Source organism: Leptosomus discolor, chromosome 24, assembly GCF_034619465.1.
Source record: "Leptosomus discolor isolate bLepDis1 chromosome 24, bLepDis1.hap2, whole genome shotgun sequence".
Lineage (NCBI taxonomy): Eukaryota > Metazoa > Chordata > Aves > Leptosomiformes > Leptosomidae > Leptosomus > Leptosomus discolor.
Window position 1 is genome coordinate 6,824,184 of NC_141414.1, and position 22,678 is coordinate 6,846,861.

Sequence of the window (22,678 nt, forward strand, 5' to 3'; positions counted from 1 at the left end):
ATCTCCTAAGAAACCCCCGTCACAGCGGGGAGGGGGGCGATAATCGTAATATTTAAAATTAAAACAAAAACCGAAACCCACAGCAACATCCCCCAAACGCTGGCAGCCCAAGCTGGGATGCAGAGGGGTGATTTTATGTGCGTATGGTTCATTGTATGATCATGCATATGGTTCATTTTATAAGCATATAGCGGATGTCAAGGTTTTAATTTTTTTTTATTCAGAGCCTTTTGGAGCCACCCGGCTGCATCGGCCCTTCCAGGCCGGAAAAACAGAGCCCTTCCTGCAGGGTGAGCAGTCGGATGCGGATACTAACGGGATTTTTAGGGTTGGTTTTTGCTCTTTGCATTTCTTCTGCCCCCACACCCTGCGGTGTTCATTGGCCACTGCATACGGACAGCCGTAAAAACCCAGTATTTCATTTTTTTTAAAAAAAAAAACCCGCAACCCAGCGAGTGCCTGTGCTGCTTCTTCATTTGTAATTTGGAAATTTCATCCCTCTCTCCCCCTCGTCGCTTTTTATCCCACGAATTATGGCTCAACCTGGCATTTTCCCCCCATTTCTACCGTTTTCTATGATATAAATGTTTCCATTTGATAATGCATGTACCAGCTTTGCCCCCCTGCCGTGGTTTGCTGCCCCAGTGCTTTGAGCCTCATGCCGGCGATGGGAGGACTGTCCCCGGTTTGCTGACCCCCCGTGCCGTTGGGCATCCCCATACCACGGCCGGCGGGCGCGTTTCCTACCCTGAAGCAGCCGGTGGATTTTTGGGCTGCGTGTTGGTTTATTTTGTGCACGTGCAGTTTGTACCAGGCTCCGTCTCCTGCTTCTCCTGCCATTAAACCGGTGCCGTTTAACCCCAAAAAACGAGCAGCCGGCGCTGCTGGGCATTTCCTTTGCTTCTTCCTCTGTCGTCTGTATGAAGGTCTCGGGAAGGCAGTGGGGTTTAGGGGAGACACCGGGCACCTCCTGCCCACCGGCACCATGGGAGGGGGGGCTCAGCCGTGTGCCGGTGGTGTGGATACAGCGGGAAAAGGATTATTTTAATGGAAGATATCTTAAAAGCCAAGGGGACCGTGTCTTCCTGCCCAGCGTCCAGCTCTGTTCTGACCTTCGGGAAGTTTTATGTTGTATTAAAATTGTTCCTTGCAACGAGCCGTGGCGTGATGTCTGCAGCCGGGGTGTGGGTTCGGCGCTGCCAGCACCGCAGCGTGGCTGTGCAGGGAGCGCCCGCTGCATGGGGGGATGGCGAGGGGGAAGTGGGGACTGGCTGGGGCTGGCGGGTGCCAGGGCTGTCCCAGCTGAGGAGGGGAGGGCTGGGGGAACGCCTGGCACCGAGCCTGGCTCCAGCACCGGGCCTGGATTGTGGGTGCCCAGTGCGGTGTCCGGTGCCTGATGCGGTAGCCGGTGCAGTGCTCAGTGCCCGGTGCAGCGCCCGGTGCAGCACCCAGTGCCCCATGCAGTGCCTGGTGCAGCACCCAGTGCCCAATGCAGTACCCCGCGTTCACAGCACCCACTGCCCAATGTGGTGCTCCATGCGGTGCCCCGTGCCCGGTGCAGTGCCTGGTGCCTGGTGCTGTGCCCCATGCCCGGTGCAGTGCCCGATGCAGTGCTCGGTCCAGTGCCCGGGGCCGTGCCCCATGCCCAGTGCAGTACCCGGTGCAGTGCTCCATGCCTGGTGCAGTGCCCCATGCCCAGTGCAGTACCCGGTGCAGTGCTCCATGCCTGGTGCAGTGCCTGGTGCAGTACCCAGTGCCGTGCCCCATGCCCGGTGCAGTATCCGGAGCAGCTCCCCACGCCCGGTGCAGTCCCGGTGCAGTGCCCCATGCCCAGTGCAGTGCCTGGTGCAGTACCCAATGCAGTGCCCCATGCCCGGTGCAGTATCCGGAGCAGTTCCCCATGCCCGGTGCAGTACCCGGTGCAGTTCCCCATGCCCAGTGCAGTCCCGGTGCAGTGCCCCATGCCCGGTGCAGTGCCTGGTGCAGTACCCAATGCAGTGCCCCATGCCCGGTGCAGTATCCGGAGCAGTTCCCCATGCCCGGTGCAGTCCCGGTGCCGTTCCCCATGCCCGGTGCAGTACCCGGTGCAGTTCCCCATGCCCGGTGCAGTCCCGGTGCCGTTCCCCACGCCCAGTGCAGTGCCCGGTGCAGTCCCGGTGCCATTCCCCATGCCCGGTGCAGTCCCGATGCCATTACCCACGCCCGGTGCAGTACCCAATGCAGTGCCCCATGCCCGGTGCAGTACCCGGTGCAGTGCCCCATGCCCGGTGCAGTGCCCGGTGCCCGGTGCCCGGTGCCCGGTGCCCGGTGCCCGGTGCCCGGTGCCCGGTGCCCGGTGCCCGGTGCTGTGCTCGACCCGCGGTCCCAACCCGCCGCTAGGGGGCGCGGCCTCGCTCTCTCGCAGCACCGAGCGGTGATTGGCGCCCGCGATCCTTCGGCTCCTTCCGGAACGGCTCGGGCGAGGGGCGGGGCCCCGAGCGCGGCCGGCGGCCGAAGGAAGGGGCGGGGCCGCCGAGGCTTCGGGTTTGTTCGTGCCTCTCCGGTATCGGTCGGCTCTTTCCGGGGCGGGTTCGGGCCGTTCCGGAGGTATTCGTGCCCTTTCCCAGGCTGCCGCCGGGCTGGGAGGCAGGAGCGGGCTGGAGGCGAGCGGCGGCGGATGGGGCCGGCGGAGAGGTGGGACGGGGCCGGGACCGGGACCGAGGGGAGAGGGAGGCCGGGACCGGGGGGAGAGGGAGGCCGGGATCGGAACCAGAGCCAAGGCTCGGCGGGCGGGCCGGCGCCGGGACCCACGGTGAGCGCGGCCCCTCAGCGTGAGGCGCCGCGGGGGCCCTGGGTGGGAGCGCCTCGCCGGGCCCCCGGGGCCGAGCCTTTACCCCCTCCCCAGGGGCAGCACCGGGGCTGTCCCCATCCCCCTCCCGGTGGTGCCAGCGCAGGGTGTCCCACTGCCAGGGCAGTGTCGCCCCCCGGGCCGGCCCTGTCTACCCCTCCCGGAGGTGCCCGGGCAGGTCCCTTGTGCCAGAGCTGGGTGTCCCCCCGCCGTGGTGCCAAGGCTGGCCCTGTCCCCTCCCCCTGCAGCGGCTGTGCCCCCCGATCCCCCCCAGGCTGTCTCCATCCCTAGCAGTGTCAGCACGGGGACCTCTGTGCCATTCCCCCTGCAGGGGTGCCAGTGCAGGGACCCCCCGCCTCGGCAGGGTGCAGCCCCCGTTGCCGGGGGGGTCCTGGGCACCCTGTCTGGGTGGCAGGGCTGGAGAAAAGCGTCCTGTCAGGGCTGCGCTGCTCCAGCCTGGGTTGAAGGCTTGGCCCCACCACGGTTCTGCCCCAGCAGACCCCAGGCCTGGGCCAGATGGCCCAGGGGTGCACGTGTCCGACTGGATGTGCTGGAGCCCAAGCTTTGCTTTCTCTAGACACAGTTGCCCCCCAAACCCTGGCTCTGGGATGGTGGCCAGCCCACCTCATTCCAGTGGGGTTTGTGCTCCGTGTCTCTTCCAATCCTCCCTTGAAGAGGAAGCTTCCCATGGTCACATACCTCCAAAACCGTCTTTGTTCGATGGGAAATAAAACCCTGGGGGGAAACCTCTCTCAAATGAGCTCCACGAGAGCTGCAAAGAGCTGTGGTGGCATCAGCGTTGTGCCTTTCAGCACCCTTGCCCGGCGTGGCGGAGGAATGGCCGCCTCTCCTCCCCATTAATGCGTGGCTTTTATTTCCCGAGCAGCTCTTAGAGCCACTGGGGAACTGGCCCTGTGACTTTCTCTGTGAGAGCAGAGAATGGAGGCAGCTGAGTAAATATAGCCTAAATCACTGCTTTCCTGGCCATTCCACCGCCCTTCCCTAACATGCGAAGGGCTGGTGTGTCCCCGAGGCTGGGTTGGCCTCTGCTCTAGTCATCGACTCTTCCATGATGTGGGAAAGTCCAAGCTATGGTTTGGTTTCTTTGGTGACTCTGTCCTCTGACGTGGGAAGATCGTGCTTTAATCTGCCTGTGCGGTTCGCGGAGAGGCTTTGGTCTTCCAAAAGGTGATCGCTGCCCCAAACCCTCAGTTTTTAACTCACTAGAGCAAGGTTTTAAGCGCACAGGAAAATCCTTTCTGCCCGCAGTTGGGTCTCGCTGGACAAAAGCTCTGGGTTGGAGGAGAAACCGCAGCTCAGCTGGAATGTGGCGAGGAGCAGAGTGGTTTGCAGAGCCAGTTTGGAGCCGTGTCAGAGCGCCGGCGCTTCGCTCCGAGTGCTGGGGTGTGTTTACAATGAAAAAGAGTATTTATAATATCGAGGGCTCTTTTAATTCCTCTGGGAGTATCTGGAGCCACAGCTTGGAGCTAAAGTAAGCGAGTAATGAAGATAAAAAGCAAACAGAGGAAGGGACAGTGGACTTCTCAAGTTGGAAGGTCTCATCTCTCTCAACCAGTACCTGAATAATGCTGGCCTGCTAACGTGGTTGCTTCTCACTTTGTAGGTTACTTCATGTGATCGCTGCGCTGTGCAGAGCTGCTAATAAATCGTCCTAAGTTCCAAATACCCTGGGGAGTGTGATTTTAAGCAGATAAGTCAGCAAGAGCAGTTGGATTTTTTTACTTTTTTTTTAATGTACTTGTTTTTTTTAGAACTGCAGTTTTTGAGGGAAGTAGCCAAAATACAGCTCCTGGGTTTATTTCTGAAAAAAGTCCCGAAACCCAGCCCCATGAATGCTCCTAAAATGGAAGCAGTGTGTTCTCGCTGCTTGGGGGGTTGGTGTAAAGGGAGCCTGGAGTGAAGCAGTGGTGCTGGTATAGGGTGCTTGGTCCTTCTCTGCTCAGTGCTGGTGTGTAAAGGTCTCTGGCCAAGTAAAAGGCTCTTGCAGGGAGGAGGAGAAAGTTTCTGAGGTGGGTAAGACAGGACAAGCTTCAGCTAAAGTAAGAAAATCCGATGTCAGGAGAAGGTTCCAGACAGTATGAGAAGTCTTGGTCTGCTGGTTGCCTGAGAAGCTCTCAGACTGTCCAGTCCTGGAGGAGGAGGTCGCTGAGACCTCCAGTTGCCTCTCAAAAATGAGGAAGGTTTTGGTCACCCCGAGACAGGGATTTATTGGGCTCCTCAGGTCCCCGCTAATCGTAACATTTACTTTTTTCAGTTAAACGTTTCAGATATTCCTGCAGTTTCTTGGGCTTCGGTGAATAAAGCACGGTATGTAATAAACCAAATCTGAGCAGTAAATGCTGTGTATCCCTGGCAAAGGGCAGCTGGTGGCCGTGGGCAGGATGCTGCATCTCCTCGAGCTCTGTTGCTGCTGCATGGGAAGCGTTTCTTGGGGAGAAAAGAGGTGAAAATGGCCTAGACTGCCCCGTGCCTCTGCTGCAATGTGGTTGCTCAGGACACCAAGCCTGGCTTGGGCACGGCTCACGGTGTAACTCGCCTCCCCTGATGCTTTTCCCTGTTTGGAGGGAAATACCAGCTGGCTTGGCAGCACCGTGGCCATTGCCAGCCCGGGAGCGTGAGCCCCCGGCACGGCCCCGGCTCTCCCGGCTCCTCTGGCTGCTTCCCCCGGGGCAGCTGGTGGAGCGTGTCCAGCTCCCTGCAGGCTCGCCCGGCTCGTTCCTCCACGGCTCCTCGTGGTGTTGCCACCTCTGCCACGGCCTGGCTTGCGGCTCAAGCCTTCCAAGTCATCATTTGGGCTCTTCAGCAGCGCCGGAGAGGGAGCCGGCCCGGGAAGCTGCCCAGAAGCGCGGGGGGTTGCTGTGCTGTTTGTCCCCGGTGATAAACCAGGGGTTGCCGAGGTTTTGCCCCTGTCCACCCCAGTGCTGCTCGGTGGTTCGGGTGCTTGTGGGCACCAGCGTGACCCACGGTGTGCTTGGCACCGCTGGCTTCTGCCGCTCTGGTGGGGTGCAGGGCCAGCAGAGCTGCCCTGGCTGCGTTGGTCAGAAAGACTCGCTGCAGCTGCAGTTGTCACGATAGAGCACAACGTGGCAGGCGGTTCCGTGTCCGTTTTTATTTCCATCCTTCGTCGTGTTGTCGTGTTTTCTCTGTTTTTATTAAAGGAAAGGTTTGGTCTCATTGTTTGCAACCCATTAACACGCAGCGTTCTGCAGTTCAGAACTTGATTTGGTGGTTTTGAGCTCGCTGAGGATCTGATGTAACTTGAAAAGATTTGAGCTGTGTAGATTGTTGTAAGCATATTCTTCTTTTAAGTATTTTTGTGCATTCTTTCGCCTCACTGGAGGGAAAGTAATGCTCGGGCTCGCTTCAAGTCAAGCTGCACTTTGAACTGCATTTGGAACTGGGTTAAAAAGCACAGGAACCACATTTAAAACGTTAAGATGCTTTTATTTATGTGCTGGGCACACACAAAAAGACTTGTAATGTGTTGGGTTTTTTTTTTTTTTTGTTTCAAACTGATGTATTAAACAAAGAAAGTATTGACAGCAGTTAATGAATCGAAGGATTGTTTCTGGGCGCTGAGATAGATTTACCAAAGGTATTTAGATGTCTGATGCATGGGATTTTCAGAGAAGCCTAAGCAAGTGCTCGCCAGCGCGGACACACGAGGTTCCTCTCCAAGAGCCGAGTGAACCTGGAGCCGGGCCCAGCTGAAATCTTTTGGCAAGCTGCTCCCTCTCTCCTGCGCACGCAGAGCTCCCGGCTCGGAGGTGTGCTTCCAGCCGACAGGCTCCTGCGTGTCCCAGGCTGTCGGCATTGCCTTCCCTCCAAAGAGCTGCTCCAGGGCTTTGGGACACGCCGATTCGGCCGGCCGTTCTCCGTGGGGTGCAGTGCTTTCCCGACTGGCAGCTGCCGTCCCGCACGCGCGGCTCAGCCTGGGAAGCCGCTCGCTGGGTCCGTGGCAGACAGAGGACAAGCGTTTCCCCTGGAGAGGACAGCGTCGGCGTTAACCATGTGGATTTGGGTTTCCCGGTGGGCTTCTCGTCCCCATTCGCGGGCACTTGATCCCCGTACGGGCTGAGCGTGGGGAAGGCAGGTGAGGCTGCTCCAGGACCAGGCTGGCTCTTAAGTTATCTGTGTTTTTTCATGTGCCCAGTGACCTGCTGGGAGGGAGGTGGAGAGCAGGGTGGCACAGAGCTGCATCTCTGCTTTCCCACCACAGAGAAGAAGGTTGGAAGGAGTCGGTCGAGCCACACGGCGCAGCAGAAGCTGCGGGACCTGCTCTTTGGAGAGACTCGGTGCTCCAGAGCAACTTTCTCCTCTTCCCACCCCTCCACGCAGGTCTGCTTTTAAAAGCTACTCGACAAGTTTGCCAGGGCTGAGCGTTTTGTCCTTCCAGCCTCTTCGGCTGCACCGGCTTGTCTGAGGCGCCTGGAGTCGGGGCTGGGATCTGCGGGTAGGAGCTGGAGGGGAACATCGACCCCGCTGGGTTTGGGCTTTACTGCCTCTGGGTGCGTTACGGGGTCTGTCCAGGGAGGAGCAGGAGCTGCCGGCGTCTTTCCCAGCAGGCAGCAGCCACTTGGGCCCCCGGCAGTCAGACGGTGCCCCCCGGCGCTGCCGACTCGCCTCCGTGGGACCCTGACAGGCAGAGTTCGGAGGGGCGAGGGGCAGGCAGTGAGCCTGGTCATAAATCTCTCTTTATGCTCTGGATTATGAAGTAATATTTTCCTGGCCGCGGCTGGTTGAACTGGGGAAATGCGGGCTTTGCTGCGAGTTCCCTGCGGCAGCCTTCCTGGCGTGGTGGGAGCTTGCACAGCGGCTGTGCTGGGATGTGCTGCTTCTCCCGCAAACACCCGCTCTCCCCAGGGTCTCTCCGTGAGTCCTGCAGCCTGATGTTGCTCCTGGAGCTGCGGAGAAGCGCTCCAGCGACCCGGATCAGGCTCAATCCTGTTCCCCAGAGAGCCAGAGCCTGGCCGCAAGTGCCTTTCCTCCCCCAGGGCAGTGCCTGCTCATTCTTGGCCAAGACAACCCAGCTGGGACGCTTGCCCAAACTCAGGCAACCAGCGCAGGTCCTGGCTGCTGCACAGGTTTCGTGTGCCACGGCCTCTTTTTGCCTTTCTCCTTTGCTGAGGGAAGGAGCCCGCAGCGTGGTGCTGGGCTGGAGAGCCTGGCTGCGGGGAGGTGAAGCTGCCTTCTCTCAAAGGGGACTCACACCGAGCTCAGGCTTTCTGGTGGCGTGCAGGGGCGGTAGCGTGTGCAGGAGGAAAGAAGGTTTTGTAGCTGATATGAACTGTGATGTGGTGCTGGCCCGGAAGGGTTATTTTGAAATACTGCAGGTCACCAACGTTAGTGCCTCTCGCAGGGTCCAACCAGCGGTCAGAGCGGCCTTGGCTTCGTGCCGCGCTTGGTTGTGCGTTGACCCTGCTGGGAAGGGTGCCCTGGCTCCCTTTGCCTCCACGCCTCCCTCCGCAGAGGCTCCTGCAGCCCTGAGAAGCGCCTTCCTGCTCGCTAATAGTTTTCAGATGAGACTCGAGAGTTTGAGCTGGGTTTGGCGGTTTCTGGGCCAAAACGACTCAAGCTGTTCATAGGACCCGCAGCGTTCCAGCAGGCCTAGGGTGTCCCTGGGAAGGCTGGTTTCTGGCTGCCCCGGTGCCTCGTAGGTCTGGTCCTTGGTCGCATGCCGTGGCTGCAGGAATGGGAGCGCTGGGATTTGCCTGGGGGAGGTGGAAAACTGGCCCATGCAGCCGGGAGGGGATGGGAAAAGAGGACGTGCTCAACTGGTGGGAATGTCCCAGCTCGTACATCCCTTCAACAACATGTTATAACCCAGGTTTGTTCTTTTTGGTGGATTTCTGGGCAGGGCAGGCAGCATATTCTTCAATTTCTCGCTGAATAGCTGAAAGGCAGTTAGCAGCTCTTAAGCAGACTTGAAGGCTTCTAAAGATTATTTTCACTCCTCTCACCTCCATCTCGGCAAAAAGAACCCATGCCCGCACTTGATGCTGTTGCTGCTTTTGAAAAGTTCAAAAATCTACTTTGCTCAGAGCAAAGCTTTGAAGTGCTGCTCTGTGGGAATGGCAAAGCACCTCGAAAGCCTTTCGCTGAAAGCTTGGTTAACCTACATTTGTGGGCATCTGCCTTCAGAAAACGACTTTGTGGGGGATTGCATGGGGAGATGTAAAGGTGAACTGTGAAATTTAATCGATTTAACAAGGAAAGGTTAAATCTGTTTGTTTTGCTCCTATTCAAGGCCTCCAGCTGGTGGTTGCAGGGTCACCCTTTTCTGTATGCAAAAGTTCCTGCATAAAGGCTGTTTTGTCCCATTTGTTGTCTTCTTGTTTGCATAAGTGCTTCGAGGAGGGTAAGCTGAAGAAGCAGGAGTGAACCTCTTTAAGATGCAGAGCTGGTGCCTGACTGTAGCAGAGAGGAGGTGGCATTCCTGCCCGCAGCCCCTGGCTCCTCTCTTGCTTTTGGGAGTGTAAATTGGTATTAGCATGTCCTGGTTGGATCCAGGGCTCGGCATCAGCTGGTAGGTAGAAGAGAAACGAGTCCTGCCTCTCTCAGCTGCTCAGTTGAACCCCTAGTTTGAATGTTTGCATCTCGGGAGGGCGTGGGGTGCCTGGCTGCGCAGTGACAAGTCATCTTCTCTTTGCAGGCACTGGGAAGGGAGACGTAGCGTGCGACACCGTGCTGGGCTGGAAGCCTCCTGTGCTTTTGCCCCCTGGACTCCAAGAAGCCTGCTTCTTTTTTGGTGAAGCAGATCCTGATCTCCTGTTTCTTTGCTGCATGCCCGCTCACAAGTGCTGGATTATGTTTGTCTCCTTCTCCCTTTGCTCCATAATTTGGTTGAATCGTGGTTTCAAGCTACGGAAAAGGGGCTGCACCTAAGCGTGCCGGGGCACCCGGACCAGGCTCCTGAGGTGCTGGTTCATGCAGAGACGTTCAGAGTGCTGATGGGGGAGAGCTGCCTCTGAGATCCCTCCTTTCCTGCCCGAAACACGCTGCCTCGCCGTTCAGAGCCCTTCTCCCCACGGCAGAGAGAATGGGCAGCACCGATGGATTCCAGTACCGTGCGCTCTACCCCTACCGCAAGGAGCGCGAGGAGGACATTGATCTGCTGCCTGGGGACATCCTGGTGGTGAGCAAGGGGGCCCTGCAAGCCTTGGGCTTCAAAGATGGGGATGAGCAGACCCCCAATCAAATTGGGTGGATCCTGGGCGTCAACGAGCGGACCAAGCAGAAGGGCGACTTTCCCGGCACGTACGTGGAGTACGTGGGGCCTGTGAAGATCTCGGTCCCTTCTCACCGGCCCCGAGTGCAGAGACCCCTGCCCGCGACGCCAGGGGCCAGCGGCTGCCGGCTGCAGGAGGCCCTGGAGCAAGGTAAGCCCTGCTGCACGCCGTGGTCCTCCAGGAGACCTCCACTCCCGGTGTGCGAGTGGCTTCAGAGGGCAGCGGTGAAGCCCTCGGCTCGGCAGCACGGAGTTGCTCTGCCGGCAGCAGCGCGGTCTTGTTGCCTGGGGCTTGTGGGCTCGTGTTCAGTCCTCGCTGAGAGAAGCAGCCCGTTGTTCCTCCAGCTTACCAGTCTGCTTAGAGCTTCTTGCGGCGAGCCTTGTCCCGCTTTTACCTCTCCAAGATCATTCTCTCTCTGTCTCTCTGTCTCTCTCTCTCTCTCTCTGGCCCACAACCAGCCAGGATCCCCGTGGTCCTTGCTCCCTCTCCCTGCTCCACTGAGGGTTTTGTCCCGCTCCCCCGCTTTAGGAATAAGTCCTGACCTCTCCCAACGACCTCCCTGCCTCTGCCTCTGGAGCGCCTGCGGCGTCGCTCCCTGCCAAGAGCCGCTCAGCCCTGCTGACACACACAATAACTTGTCTCTGGGCAAGAGGAGAAAAGTCAGGGTCTAAAAAGAGTACTTCCGAGAACTGGAGCTAATTGCTTGTCTGCCTGGCACCCGTCCCTCCCCACGGATCACAGAGCTCTCCCTGGGACTGGGCAGCCGCCCTCAGGCCAGGCATGGGCCATCCTGCACCTGCGGCTGCCTCCCAGCCAGCACCGGTCTTGGCACGGACCTGGTCCGGGAGCTGGGAGAGCTGCTGTGCCTCAGCGCTGCCTATTTTTTTTTGCTCCCAGACACAAACCCTGTGTCAGGGGCTCAGCAGCCCGCAGGTGCTCTGAGGTGGCAAATAGGGGTGGTAGCCCCACTTTGCCTTCCCGTGCCTTGCAGGAGACCTCGTGCTGGTGCACACAGGAGGAGTAGGGTCAGCAGCAGGAGCTGGTGGGCATCGGAGCGCGCTCCTGGCCGACAGTCCTACATCCTCCCTGTCCCTCTCCGCATGGGAGCCACAGCTTCGAGCAATGTGAACCATCGCTGGGGTCTTGAGGAATAGAAAGGAGCCCCTGTCTCAGAAACCAGGGTGGTGGGGCTGGTGCAGCTTCCTTCAGCTGCCTCCCATGCTCCTGCTCCCAGAGCCCGGAGGGCCAGCCCCAGGAAACATCTCCGCAAGGTGGGAATGCAGCCGGGCCGTGCGTTTGGGTTGGCAGCCAGAGCCGCTGACCTGAGTCATCCCACTCGCAACCTGCCTTTCCAAGAAAGCAGCTCCTCTTGGGAGCCTGGGACATGCTCTGCGGTGGATGCGTCGGCCTTGCCTGCATCCAGCCCTGCGCTCCCTCGGGGGCTGTATTTATGCCTTCGTGGGCTCTCTCCTCCTCTTCTCCCCAAGCGGGGCTTGGTGGAGGTGTGTCTTGAGTGGTCAAAGCCGCTGCCCTGCGCAGGGTGGGGATCGTTGGGATGTGGAAGAAGATACGTGCCAAAGCTCCTGACAGACAGAGAAGACGCGGTTGGGAAAGAAACCAAAACCCAGCCTGCGTGCATTCTGCCTGGTGCCAGGGTTTGGGTGCCAGCCCCGTCCCCTGTGGGTGCATCCCCACAGCCAGCCTCCCCTTTGGGCACAGCCAGGGCCTGCAGGGTGGCAATTCAAATGCCCAAAGCCGTTTTACGTGCAGCTTGCCAGGATGCTGGTGGGGAGAGGCATTTTTGCAACTGAGCAGCTCTGTTTAAGCCCAGCCCGTGTTATTTCTTCGTGGTCTGCAGAGATGTCTCTTGGCTGCCCCATGAAGCTCATAGCTGGTGGCATTTCGGCCCCGTTTCCCTGGGTCTTGCCCTGCCTGGCAGGGCTCCCTTCGCTCCCCAGTGTCTCACACACAAAGCAAGGCCAGCGCCGCGGCTGTCACGCAGCCCTGGAGCAGGGCTGGCCCCGCAGGGCGACGAGACCCGCGACCCAGCGCTTTCTGCCGGTGAATTTACGACCTGCTGGTGTTTGCCTTCCGCGGAGAACGCGAACGGAAAACGCGGCTCGGAAATATTTCCGCAGCTGCCCCAGCCGTGCTGTGAGTGGCCTTGTTCGCAGCGGCCCAGCCCGGAGGCCCGGCAGGCTCTGGAGCCGCTGCTGGCTCCGGCACAGGCTGCCTGATTAAAAAAAAAAAAAAGGCAAGCTGCTGCCTGCTGAAGCAGCACATTCCCGGCTGGGCCACGTGGGCAACACCAGTATTTACTCTCCCTTCAGCCCTTCCCAAGGGTCAGGCTCGAAGCTGCCAGCCTGGCAGCTTGCCTGCAGCTTCCCCACCCCAACCAGCGCCATGCTGGGCGCTTTCCCGTGCCCAGGGGCCCTCTCTGGTGGGGGATTGCCCCTCTCCCCAGCAGCACAGACCCTTGCAAAACTGCTGGGTGCCTGCCCCGTGTTGCTTCCCTTTCCCGAGCTGCTTTGTCTCCCTGCAAGGCCGTGGGTGCGGGAGGCTCCGCCGGGTGCGGAGTTTCAGCTTGCGGCGCCTCGTGGCGAGACCACACCGGGCGAGTTCGGGTCAGATCCGTGACAACAGAGCTGTGTTTCGCAATGGGGAGCAGCTTTTTGGCTCTGCCTCCCCAGAGTGGAGCGTGATGGGTGTCCTCAGCGACCGTGGGCTCCCCAGGGTCTGCCTGGTGCTGTGGACCAGCCCGGAGGAGCCTCCTGCACCGGCTGGCGCTCAGTTGGAAGCGAGATGGGTCCTGGCACAGCTCGTCCTTCGGCAAGCCTCCCGCTGGCAGCTGCCCGGCCGGGCCTGCGTGCTCCTGCCCCGGCATGCGTCACCCCTCCGGCACAGGGGAAGGGGGGTGCCAAGACCTGGGACCTCAAGATCTTTTGGAAGTGGCAGTGAAATGCCACCCGATGCGGGGCCATAGATACCCCAGGAAGGGAGGGACCCCGGTCCCGTGCTGCGGGCGCTCTGTGCCCTGTAAGAGCTTGAACGGAGGCTGTGGGCTCACGGGGAGGGGGAGGCAGAGGCAAAGGGCTGGTTTCCATGTTAAACGAGCAATCAAGGGCAGGAATTTGCTGACTTGGCGTTCTGTCTGAATCGCTGGATTAATCACAGCTCACCACCGTGAGCGAGCTCCCTGGCTGTGCTCCTCCGCCAGCCCTGCGCAGCCCCTCGGCTGGGCAGGGACCGTACCCAGCCTGAGCTCCAGGAGCCCTGGTAACCCCTCTGCTGCCTGCCCTGGGGTGCTGGGGTGCCCAGGGAGATAGGCTCTGCCTCCTAGCCTCTGCAGGGAGCAGTAGGGATCCCTCCACGCACACCCCATCGGGGGCTCGGCGCAAGGCTGGGCTCGATCAGCGCTGGTTTCTGGGCCAGCTCGCAGGTTCCCGCAGCCTCCTCCGTGCGGTGTTGGCGTGGGCTGCAGCCTCGCAGCGGGGGCCACGGCTTTTCTTGCTGTTGGCAGCAGCGTTGGTTGTGGCCTGGCCAGGCTCTGCCGCAGAGCGTCTGCTGGGGTCTGAGCTGGGGCTGACCCCTTCTCGCCCTCCCTCTCCCCTAGGGTCTCCTCTCCCGGATTTGCAGGAGCAGTTCAGCCCTCCTGAGATTGCACCGCCGCTGCTGGTGAAGCTGGTGGAAGCTATTGAGAAGAAAGGTAAGTGGGGATGCTGAGCACTGCGGGGCTGATAGCCCCCCGAAACCCCCCAGTGAGGGCAGAGGGGAAGGCAGCTGTCTTTAAAAGCTGTTGGCGTTGGACTGCAGGGGACGTGCAGGACGCAGCTGCCTGCAGAAGGGGAGGCCCTCCCGCTCCTCCCTGGCTTGAGCTGCTGTTCCCTAGAGATAGGCTTGACCCCGCTGCCCCATCCTGCACAGAGGCCTGGGATGAGGGTGCTGGGTCTGCATGCAGGACACCTACACACGTCCTGGATGGGTGCTGGGGTTTGGGAAGCACTTCCAGCCCGGATCTGTGCTGTCGGGGGAAAAACGGGACCACTGAACCGGGTGTCCTGGGGACCAAGGGGGCTGCAGCAGCAGCAGCATCTGCAGGAGGTTGGCTTGGACACCACCCAGGCCTCGTTAGCTGTTGCCCGGCGGGTGCGCGGCTGCCAGGCTGGCACCGAAACGGTGCCTGTGCTGGGAGCGGCGCGGCTCGCAGCTAACAGCGGTGTCTCTCCGCTTCCGCAGGGTTAGACAGCGAGATGTTGTACAGGACATCTGGCTCCGAACTGAGGCAAGCACTGAGAACCGGTAAGAACCAGCTCGGCGCGGTGAGGAGGCGAATCGGCTCAGATGGAGGAGATTAGTGGATGTGACAGCGCCAGCAGTAATGCAATCCAGGCTGGGCTCGCCTGTCCCCGGCGGTTCCTGACTCCCGGCACGCTGCCTGTGGGGCTGGGCCATCCCAGTCCCAACATGTCCCCGTCTCACGTGGAAGGGATGGGAGCACGGGGCGGGGGGGGATTCCTGCCGCTGTCCATGGGCTGGAGCAAAGGGACGCTGCTCAGAGACTCGCAGGCCGACCAGTGAACCCCTGTGCTCGTCTCCTGCTGTCTCTTCGGGGTGCCCCGCTCTCGGGGTGCTCTGCCGATGGGCTGGCAGAGGCTTCTCTGGCTCTGTCGCACCACTAATGAGCAGGGGAGGATCTTTGAGCTCAGCTTGGTGGCTGGAGCCTTGGCTCCACTGTGCCGGCAGCTGATGTCTCTGCCGGGGAGCCTTCGAAGCTGTCCGCCTCTTGGCTGGGCTTGGGCCTCATCCAGTACTGTGCTGGTTTGTCCCTTTCCACAGACGTTCTTGCAAACCCCAACTGCATGGTGCTGTCAGCTCTGGCTGCGCTGCTTTTGGAACAGGCTTTATGTGCTGTCCCAACAGCCTGCGCCTTGCGTTCAGGGAACGGCCCGGGCCGAGGGAGGTGTTTTCCCCGTTGGGTTCAGTGTGTGGCTGGTCAGTCTGCGCTTGTCTCTACCAGCAGCAGGGAACAAAACTCTCACCCAAGTCGTGAGTGCCCAGGATTCCTGTGGCAGGGCTCAGAAACGACCTCTGCTCCCTGCTGGGGGAAGGACCTGCCTGGATTCCCAGAGGCAGCTTATTTCTGGGGTGTAAGGCGCACTTCCAGGATCCTCTGTCGTGTGGGCTGCTGCCCGAGGGCTGCCTGAGCTCCCTTTGTGGCGCCAGGCTGCCGTGCCCTGGGATAGCTGCCCGGGTGCTGTGCGCTGGGCTCTGGGATGGGTGCTGGCAGCACCGGAGCTGCTAGCTGGCTGCCTGGTGCTGTGCCCGCCACCCACGGGAACTCTGTGCCCTGGCAGATTGGACCCTGGGTGACCTGGAGCCCTTTGAGGTGCACTCCCTGGGCGAGGCCCTGCGGGGCTATCTGCAGGACCTGCCCTCCCCCGTGGTGCCGGTGTCGGTGCATGGAGACATCCTCCGCGTCCTGCAGGGTAAGGGCCTCCCGTGGCCGCGCTTGGGAACGGGTGGCTGGGCAGGATGGATGCGTTTGGGGGTGTTGAAATAAGTCCTGTCCCTCTGGGGTCTGGTGCGCGGCCCCTGCTGCTGACAGCGCTCCCATGACGCGGCCAGAGCGTGGAGAGCAGTGCCGGCTGTCCCAGCCCTTCCCATCGTGTCTTGTTCCCTCCCCAGAGATCCCCCAGCCGGAGAATTGCCGGAAGCAGCTGCTGCTGGCCCTGGAGTCGCCTGCGGTCCCGCTCCAGAACATGCTTACCCTGCAGTTCCTGCTCCGGCATCTGGGGAAGGTATCGCAGCAGGCCGAGAGCAACAGCCTCCACCCTCGGGCCCTGGGAGAGATCTTCGGCCCCCTTCTCCTCCGGCTGCCTGGCGCCAGGTACGTGAGGATTTCGGGTTCCAGCCCTGTACCGAGAGTCGGCTGCTCTGCCTGCCAGGACGAGGAGTCCAGCCCGTAGCAGCGGGTCTGCCCGCAGCCCCTGCCGCGCTGCACGTGGGGTTAAACTGCTGGCAGCGCCCAGAGGTGGGACTCAAAGCCGGGGCAGGGCCCTTGCTTCTGGGTCAGCCTGGGATCTGGCAGCTGGGATGAACGGGGTGACCCCGGCTGCCCCTTTGCCTGGGGTCCACGGGAGCGGTGCCGTGTTCTCCCCCACAACTGCTGTTCTTCCTTGTCCGCTCTCCCCCTGCAGCCCAGAGCTCAGCCCTGACTTCTCCGTGCTGTTTTTGGAGATGCTGCTGCAGACGAAGGAATTGGAGCCGGAACAGTTGCCTCCAGGTACTGAGATGTCCCTTCCTCGGGGCCCAAGGCGCTGGTGTTTGTGCTCTGTGGATGGGGAGCCTCTGCCCCCGTGAGCGGGTTGCCAAGGGGCATTTCTGTAGCCCAGCCATGCCTGGAGGCCAGCTCGAGGCGTTCAGCTGCTGCTGTAGATGTGCCTGGAGCAGCTCCTGATAGCCTGGTGGCCAAGGGGGCATCCCAGGATGCTCACTGCAGGGAGGAGGGAGTCGTCGCTCCAAGGCATTGCCTGTGGGGAGCTACAACTTGGGCTCACCCTGCTTCAACCCTCCTTCTCCTACAGCCTTGCCTCCAAAACCGCCGAAGCCAAAGCCCAGTGCAGCCAGCTTGGCCAACGGGAACAGCGTGCCCTTGCAGGACGCCGAGTGGTACTGGGGTGACATTTCCCGGTAAGGAGGTGACGAGCAGCTCACATCCTGGGTGCCCTGTCCATCGAGTTATTTAGGGCAGCTCTGGTTGCACCTCACAGACCACGACAATCACGTTCCTTGCAGGGAGGAGGTGAACGAGAAGCTACGGGACACGCCGGATGGTACCTTCTTGGTGCGCGACGCATCCAGCAAGATCCAGGGAGAGTACACGCTCACGCTCAGGTAGGGCGCTGGGGTCCCCCGAGAGCCTCCGCTGCTCTGGGGTGGAGTTGTCAGCACGTGTCCCTGTCCCCGAGACGTCGGGCCGGTGTAGGCTGCTGGGATGGTGGTAAGTGCCCTCTCCTCTCCCCTCCCTGCTACAGGAAGGGAGGCAATAACAAGCTGATCAAGATCTTTCACCGGGAAGGGAAGTACGGCTTCTCGGAGCCCCTGACTTTCGGCTCAGTGGTGGAGCTCATCACCCATTACCGGCATGAGTCGCTCGCCCAGTACAACGCCAAGCTGGACACCAGGCTGCTCTACCCCATCTCCAAGTACCAGCAGGTGAGGCCTGTGCTGGAGGGACGCATCTGGCTGGCACAGCCTGAACCAGGGGCGCTTGCTCGTCCATCCCTGACCCTTTGGTAGATGACAGTGTCCCCACCCCTTCCCTCATGCTGGGCCGCTGCTTTGTGGGGTGACAGGCACCCTGCAGGGCTTCTTTTCGTGGGACCGGCTGCCAGGCTGGGGGGCTGAGGTAGGGCAGGAGCAGGTCCCAACCGAGGCTGTGCGTATGACAGGACCAAGTGGTGAAAGAGGACAGCGTGGAAGCCGTCGGGGAGCAGCTAAAGGTCTATCACCAGCAGTACCAGGACAAGAGCTGGGAGTACGACCTGCTGTATGAGGAGTACACACGCACGTCCCAGGTACGTGGGTGCTGCCTCCCCCCCCGTGGGCTGCCCTGACGTCTCCCTCTGCTGTGCACAGAGGAGAGCAGAGACTGGGCGCCCGCTGCCCTGTTTGTCTGCGCCTGGGCTGGAGGGGACTCCCCAGAGAATGGGCTTTGAAGAGGGGGGGCAGGGGGGGGGATTTTGGCTGCAGCGAGGACAGCGCTGCTTTGGGGAGGGGGAAGGAGGGGATGCAAATGGGTAGAAATCTGCCCAAACGTTCCCCCCTTCCTCAGCTCTCCCCTCCCTTTTCAGGAGCTGCAGATGAAGAGGACGGCAATCGAGGCCTTCAATGAGACGATCAAGATCTTTGAGGAGCAGTGTCAGACGCAGGAGAAATGCAGCAAGGAGTACATCGAGCGCTTCAGGCGGGAGGGCAACGAGAAGGAGGTGCAACGGTGAGGACAGGGGGGTGATGGTGACCTGCCCTGCCTGGGGAAGGGCTCTGGGGGCTGCAAGGATCATCCTGGCCCAGCGCAGAGCCGAGGCATGCGCAGTCCTTGTCTCTCCAGCAATGTGCTGTGGGCTGGAGCTGGCAGGCTGCCTCCTCTGGCTCACAGCCTAAACCTCCCCCCCCCCCGCCCCTTCTTTCTCCCAGGATCCTCATGAACTCGGAGAAACTCAAGTCTCGCATCACAGAGATCCACGACAGCAAGATGAAGCTGGAGCAGGACCTGAAGAAACAAGCCTCGGAGAACCGGGAGATCGACAAGCGCATGAACAGCCTCAAGCCAGACCTCATGCAGCTGCGCAAACTGCGGGACCAGTATTTGGTGTACGTAGCGCCTGCCCCCGCGGAGGGCTGGGAGCTCCTGCTGCCCCTCCAGCCTGGCCCAGGAGCGATCCAGCTGGCTCCTTGAGGGCTTTTGGGGGCTTGTTGGACCGGCTGGAGGGTTGCTCGGTGCAGGAGCAAGCCCTGCAGCCTGCAGCCTCGGGGCACGGGCGGTCCCTCAAAGGGGACGGCTGCTGCCCTCTGGTGATGGCTGCACAAGTGATGTCTGGGCCGGGCACGCTGCCCGCGCTGAGCTCTGCCTCTCCTTCCCCCAGGTGGCTGACACAGAAGGGTGCCCGGCAGAAGAAGATCAACGAGTGGCTGGGCATCAAGAACGAGACAGAGGAGTGAGTGCCCCTGCTGGCGTGTTGAGGGGGGGGCAGGGGGCGGCAGGAGCGCATCTGCACGGCCAATTCCGCCTGCTCCGGGGCTGTGGGGCGAGTCCCACCTCCCATCTGGGAGCTGAGGACGTCTTCCCCGGCCGGAAGGAGTGATGGCAGCTAGCCGTGGGAGGGGAGATGCGGGGGCTGCGTGCCCAAACCAAGAAGGTCTGACCCTGCCCGTGCTCGATTGCAGCCAGTACTCCATGATGGATGACGAGGAGGAGCTGCCCCACCACGAGGAGCGGACGTGGTACGTGGGGAAGATCAACCGCTTGCAGGCCGAAGAGATGCTGTGCGGCAAGCGGGACGGCACCTTCCTGATCCGCGAGAGCAGCCAGAAGGGATGCTACGCCTGCTCCGTGGTGTGAGTAACCCCCCCCCCCACCGCGCAGACGTGGCAGGGTGGGGCCGCGCTGCGTTGCGCTCTCTGCCCTCCGCTCGCCAGGCGCTGGAGGCTGGCGGGAGGCGTCAGGCCGGGCTTCCCCGAGGTCTCCCCCTCTGCCTCGGCTCCTCCTGCCAGGGCCTGATGGATCTTTGGGCCGCTTTGGTGGCACGTGCTTGTGCTCCGCTTGTCCCTGTCCCAGCGGGGCTCCCTGGCGTGCTGCTGACCCCGTGCTCCCTTGTCTCCCTGGCAGGGTGGACGGTGACACCAAGCACTGCGTGATCTACAAAACGGCGACTGGCTACGGGTTCGCTGAACCCTACAACCTCTACGCCTCCCTCAAGGATCTGGTCTTGCACTACAAGCACACGTCCCTGGTGCAGCACAATGACTCCCTGAATGTCACGCTGGCTCACCCGGTCCTTTCCCAGCCACCAGCCAGATGAGCAGCCCGTGCACAACACAACAGCTGCCTTCAGCTTCTCCCCAGGGCGCTGCTTTCTGGCTCTGGACTCTTGCACCCTGTATAGTTGAGTCTCTGTGCTCCTGCCCCTCCAGAGCCTCCGAGATGTCTGTGACCGTTCCTGATGTCCCTTTTGGTCAGTAGCTGAAACCCGTGTTGGCTGATGGGACAAAAACACTGGGCTGTTGACTCCCAGTGGGCTCCAGCCTCTAGGAGGTGGGATCCAGTTGTGATTGAATTGCTGGGGGCGAGCACAGCCCCTTCCCTTTCCCCGACGAGCAGGTCAGATCCCCTTCTTGCTGGCAGGTCGCCCCGCTACGCATCCCTGCAGAGCTAGGTTCCCGATTCCTCGGTGCGCTACGGCGTCGGTCGCCACCCCGGCCGAGCGGCCACGAGCGCTGCTGGGACCGAGGAGCTCGCTGCTGGATGCCAGAGGAGGCTCCGCTGGGCGGTTGAGCGTGTGCATCCTCCACTCTCGCTTCCCTCGGTGGTCTTGCGGGCTGCAGTGGTGTCTGGTACGAGGGGTGCTGCTCTTCCATGCAGAGACTCGTTTAGAAAGGAGAAACCCCATCCTCTGGGGGGCTTCTCGGCCAAGGTCTCCGCTCTGTGCCGTGCCCCACCTCACCGTCTTCTTCCCTAGTGTCATACCCACCTCTTGAGTGTCGCTGTCTGGGGAGGGAGGATCCGGTTAGCGATGAATCTCTCGCCTTAGTTGTGCCAACTAAGCTGTGAAATTCGTGTTGGTACCCGTGTTTTTCCCGGCAGAATCTATGGGATGCACAGCTCGTGGTTTCCGGCGGTCTTCGGTGAATCTCTGCGAACGTAACCCGGTGAAGTTAACTGTAGCTCTGTAAATATGGTTCTTGTCGTAGTCGGCTGCTTCCCCAGTACTGGTGTTTGCTGAACTCCCGCTATGACACGCAAGCGCGAGGGCAGCAGCTGGCCAGGCTGTTGCAGACTCGGGTCCTGCCAGCTGAAGCGGGAGGGGGCCAGAGTCCGACGCGCGCTACGAGCCCTACACAAAATGAAGGACCTCTCTGCCGCCGGAGGACGGTGTCTCTGCTGGGCCAAGGGCCTAGAAATGTATATGCATGACGTTGAACTATGTATGCAAAGCACTTATAATCCTGAGTACTGTATGGGGGCTGGGGGTGAAGGAGCTGGGGGTTGCCGTAGCGCTGCCCCTCGCGGCTGGAGGCCGTGGGCAGGGATTTGGTGTGTTTGAGCTCCCAGAGGGCTCGAGGGCGACAGACGCGGTGACCCTGGGAGAGCCGTTAAAAGCTGGACCTGGGCTGGGAGTTGAGGCCGTGGTGGCATTTGCTTTCCTGGGTTATCCTGCCTGCCTGGCTTGAAGACAGCAGTGATTGTCCTCTTGGTTTGCCGGAGAGGCTCTTTCCCTTTTGGAGGCCGTGTCCTCAGGACGGGCTGGTGGATGCTGTAGGCTTTGCCACTTCTCTTTCGTGTTGTGACTCGGGCTCCGCCGGCCCTGGGGGGTGCTGCGCGCTCACGCTCTGCTCAACGTGCCGTCTGCGTCGGGGACCGCGCTGTCCCTCCTCCCCCTGTCAGCTCTGCTGCTCGCCTTGCTCTGAGCTGGTCCCCGAAATCCTTTTGGATCTGGGATTGCTGGTCCAAACGTCCCCTTCCCGTCGCATGTGGCAGCTCTCCTATGCCTGACTGTACAGACCCCATTCCCTGCTCTGCATGCCCGCTCTGGGCCCTGTGTTTTGGTTCTGGCTTGTTGGTGTTTGGTGCTCTGAGGATGCGGGACAGCGGTGCTGTCCCTGAGCCATCGCAGCCCCCACGGAAGGGGCAGGCAGTAGTTTGGGGGAGCTGCGGGGCCCACAGCCCGGGAGAGGCTGTGTTTGGCTTTGGGGATCACTTGGGAAAAGCTGTCGGGGATAATTAAGGGACTAGTTTGAGCTCGGACACGTGAGAGATGAGAGCACGTGGGAATGGGGCAGGGAGGCCCCGGTGCTCATAGCCCTCTCTGCAGAGACCCCCTGTAGTTCTGTGGGGTGGCTGGGGGGGGGGACACACACCAACACCCCAAAGCTTTCTGCCAGGCTCCCACACCGGTCACGGTGGCACATTTTCAGAGCTTGGGGACTCTTTGCTGGTCCCGCACTCGTCCCTGCGCTTCCAGCACGTCCGTGCGCCACAGGGCAGGCCGCAGGCGGGTGGGATCCTCCAGCCGCTCACCCCACGGGCTCCATGTCCCCCCCACCACCCCAGCAACGTGAGCTCGGGGCTGGTTTGCTCCCGGCTCATGCCAGGACCTGCGGAGCCTCTGGGAGAGTCTCAGCTTCAAGTCGTCGCCTGTCGACTCTTCGCTTGGTGCTCCCCCCCTGCCCCCGGCTCTGCTGGCCAGGGATATTCCAGCTTGATGCGTTGGGGTTTTTTAATCCTTTTGGCTTCATTTCTGCTGTTCTCCCCGTGCTGCCTTTCCTGCCGCCCAGGCGGAGCCTCTTCCTCCCCAGGAGCTTGGGCAGCTCAGCGGGTCCCCGTCCCCCCTCCACACCTTCCAGCACTCCCGTTGCTGCCCACCGGTACCCAGCACCGTGGCCCATCCCCGCCAGGGCTCTGCTCACAAGTCCTATGTACAACGAGGAGGAAAAGGTCCTTCCCCGAGGCTGCCTTTCCCTGGCGGTGCTTGACTTGGCTCCCTAAAACGCAGCTTTTTCCCCTCGTTTCTTCCCTGGGGTGGAAGTCCCAGCCCTGAGCTCCCTGCCTGCGGCGCAGCTCCCCCAGAATAAGCTAGTTGTGATGTGTCCTTTGATGCTTTCGCTTGTGCTGTTCGCGCCGCCGGAGCAACCCGGTAGCGATGTGTTTCGAGGCCCTGGGCTGTGCTTTGCTGCTTGTGCCGCCCCGTGTCCCTCAACCAAAGCCCCGCACCCGCCTCCCGTGGGTGCAACGTGGCCGTTCCTGCTTCCCCCCCCCCCCCCCCCCCCCCCCCCGGGGCACAGCTCGGGTCTTATCCCTCCGTGTCCCGGCTTGGGATGCTCC

At 61.1% G+C, this 22,678-nt stretch overlaps 1 protein-coding gene across 1 annotated transcript; it reads left to right on the top strand.

The window, feature by feature from the left end:
• Positions 1-9,878: 9,878 nt before the first annotated feature.
• On the top strand, positions 9,879-20,037 carry PIK3R2 (phosphoinositide-3-kinase regulatory subunit 2). The gene is made up of 15 exons (XM_086477762.1): positions 9,879-10,227; positions 13,691-13,783; positions 14,314-14,376; positions 15,432-15,563; positions 15,763-15,964; positions 16,275-16,360; positions 16,662-16,767; positions 16,873-16,971; positions 17,112-17,292; positions 17,529-17,654; positions 17,931-18,073; positions 18,274-18,450; positions 18,723-18,794; positions 19,024-19,194; positions 19,466-20,037. The coding sequence occupies exons 1-15, from the start codon at positions 9,888-9,890 to the stop codon at positions 19,656-19,658; spliced, it is 2,184 nt and encodes a 727-aa protein (XP_086333888.1). The 5' UTR covers positions 9,879-9,887; the 3' UTR covers positions 19,659-20,037.
• Positions 20,038-22,678: the final 2,641 nt, after the last annotated feature.

Bases quoted from the DNA above. Each gene is read 5' to 3' on its own strand.
- PIK3R2 (XM_086477762.1), top strand. From the start codon at position 9,888: ATGGGCAGCACCGATGGATTCCAGTACCGTGCGCTCTACCCCTACCGC. The intron at 14,377-15,431 runs GTAAGAACCAGC...GTGCCCTGGCAG, and splicing joins GAGGCAAGCACTGAGAACCG to ATTGGACCCTGGGTGACCTG. The intron at 15,965-16,274 runs GTACGTGAGGAT...CTCCCCCTGCAG, and splicing joins CTCCGGCTGCCTGGCGCCAG to CCCAGAGCTCAGCCCTGACT.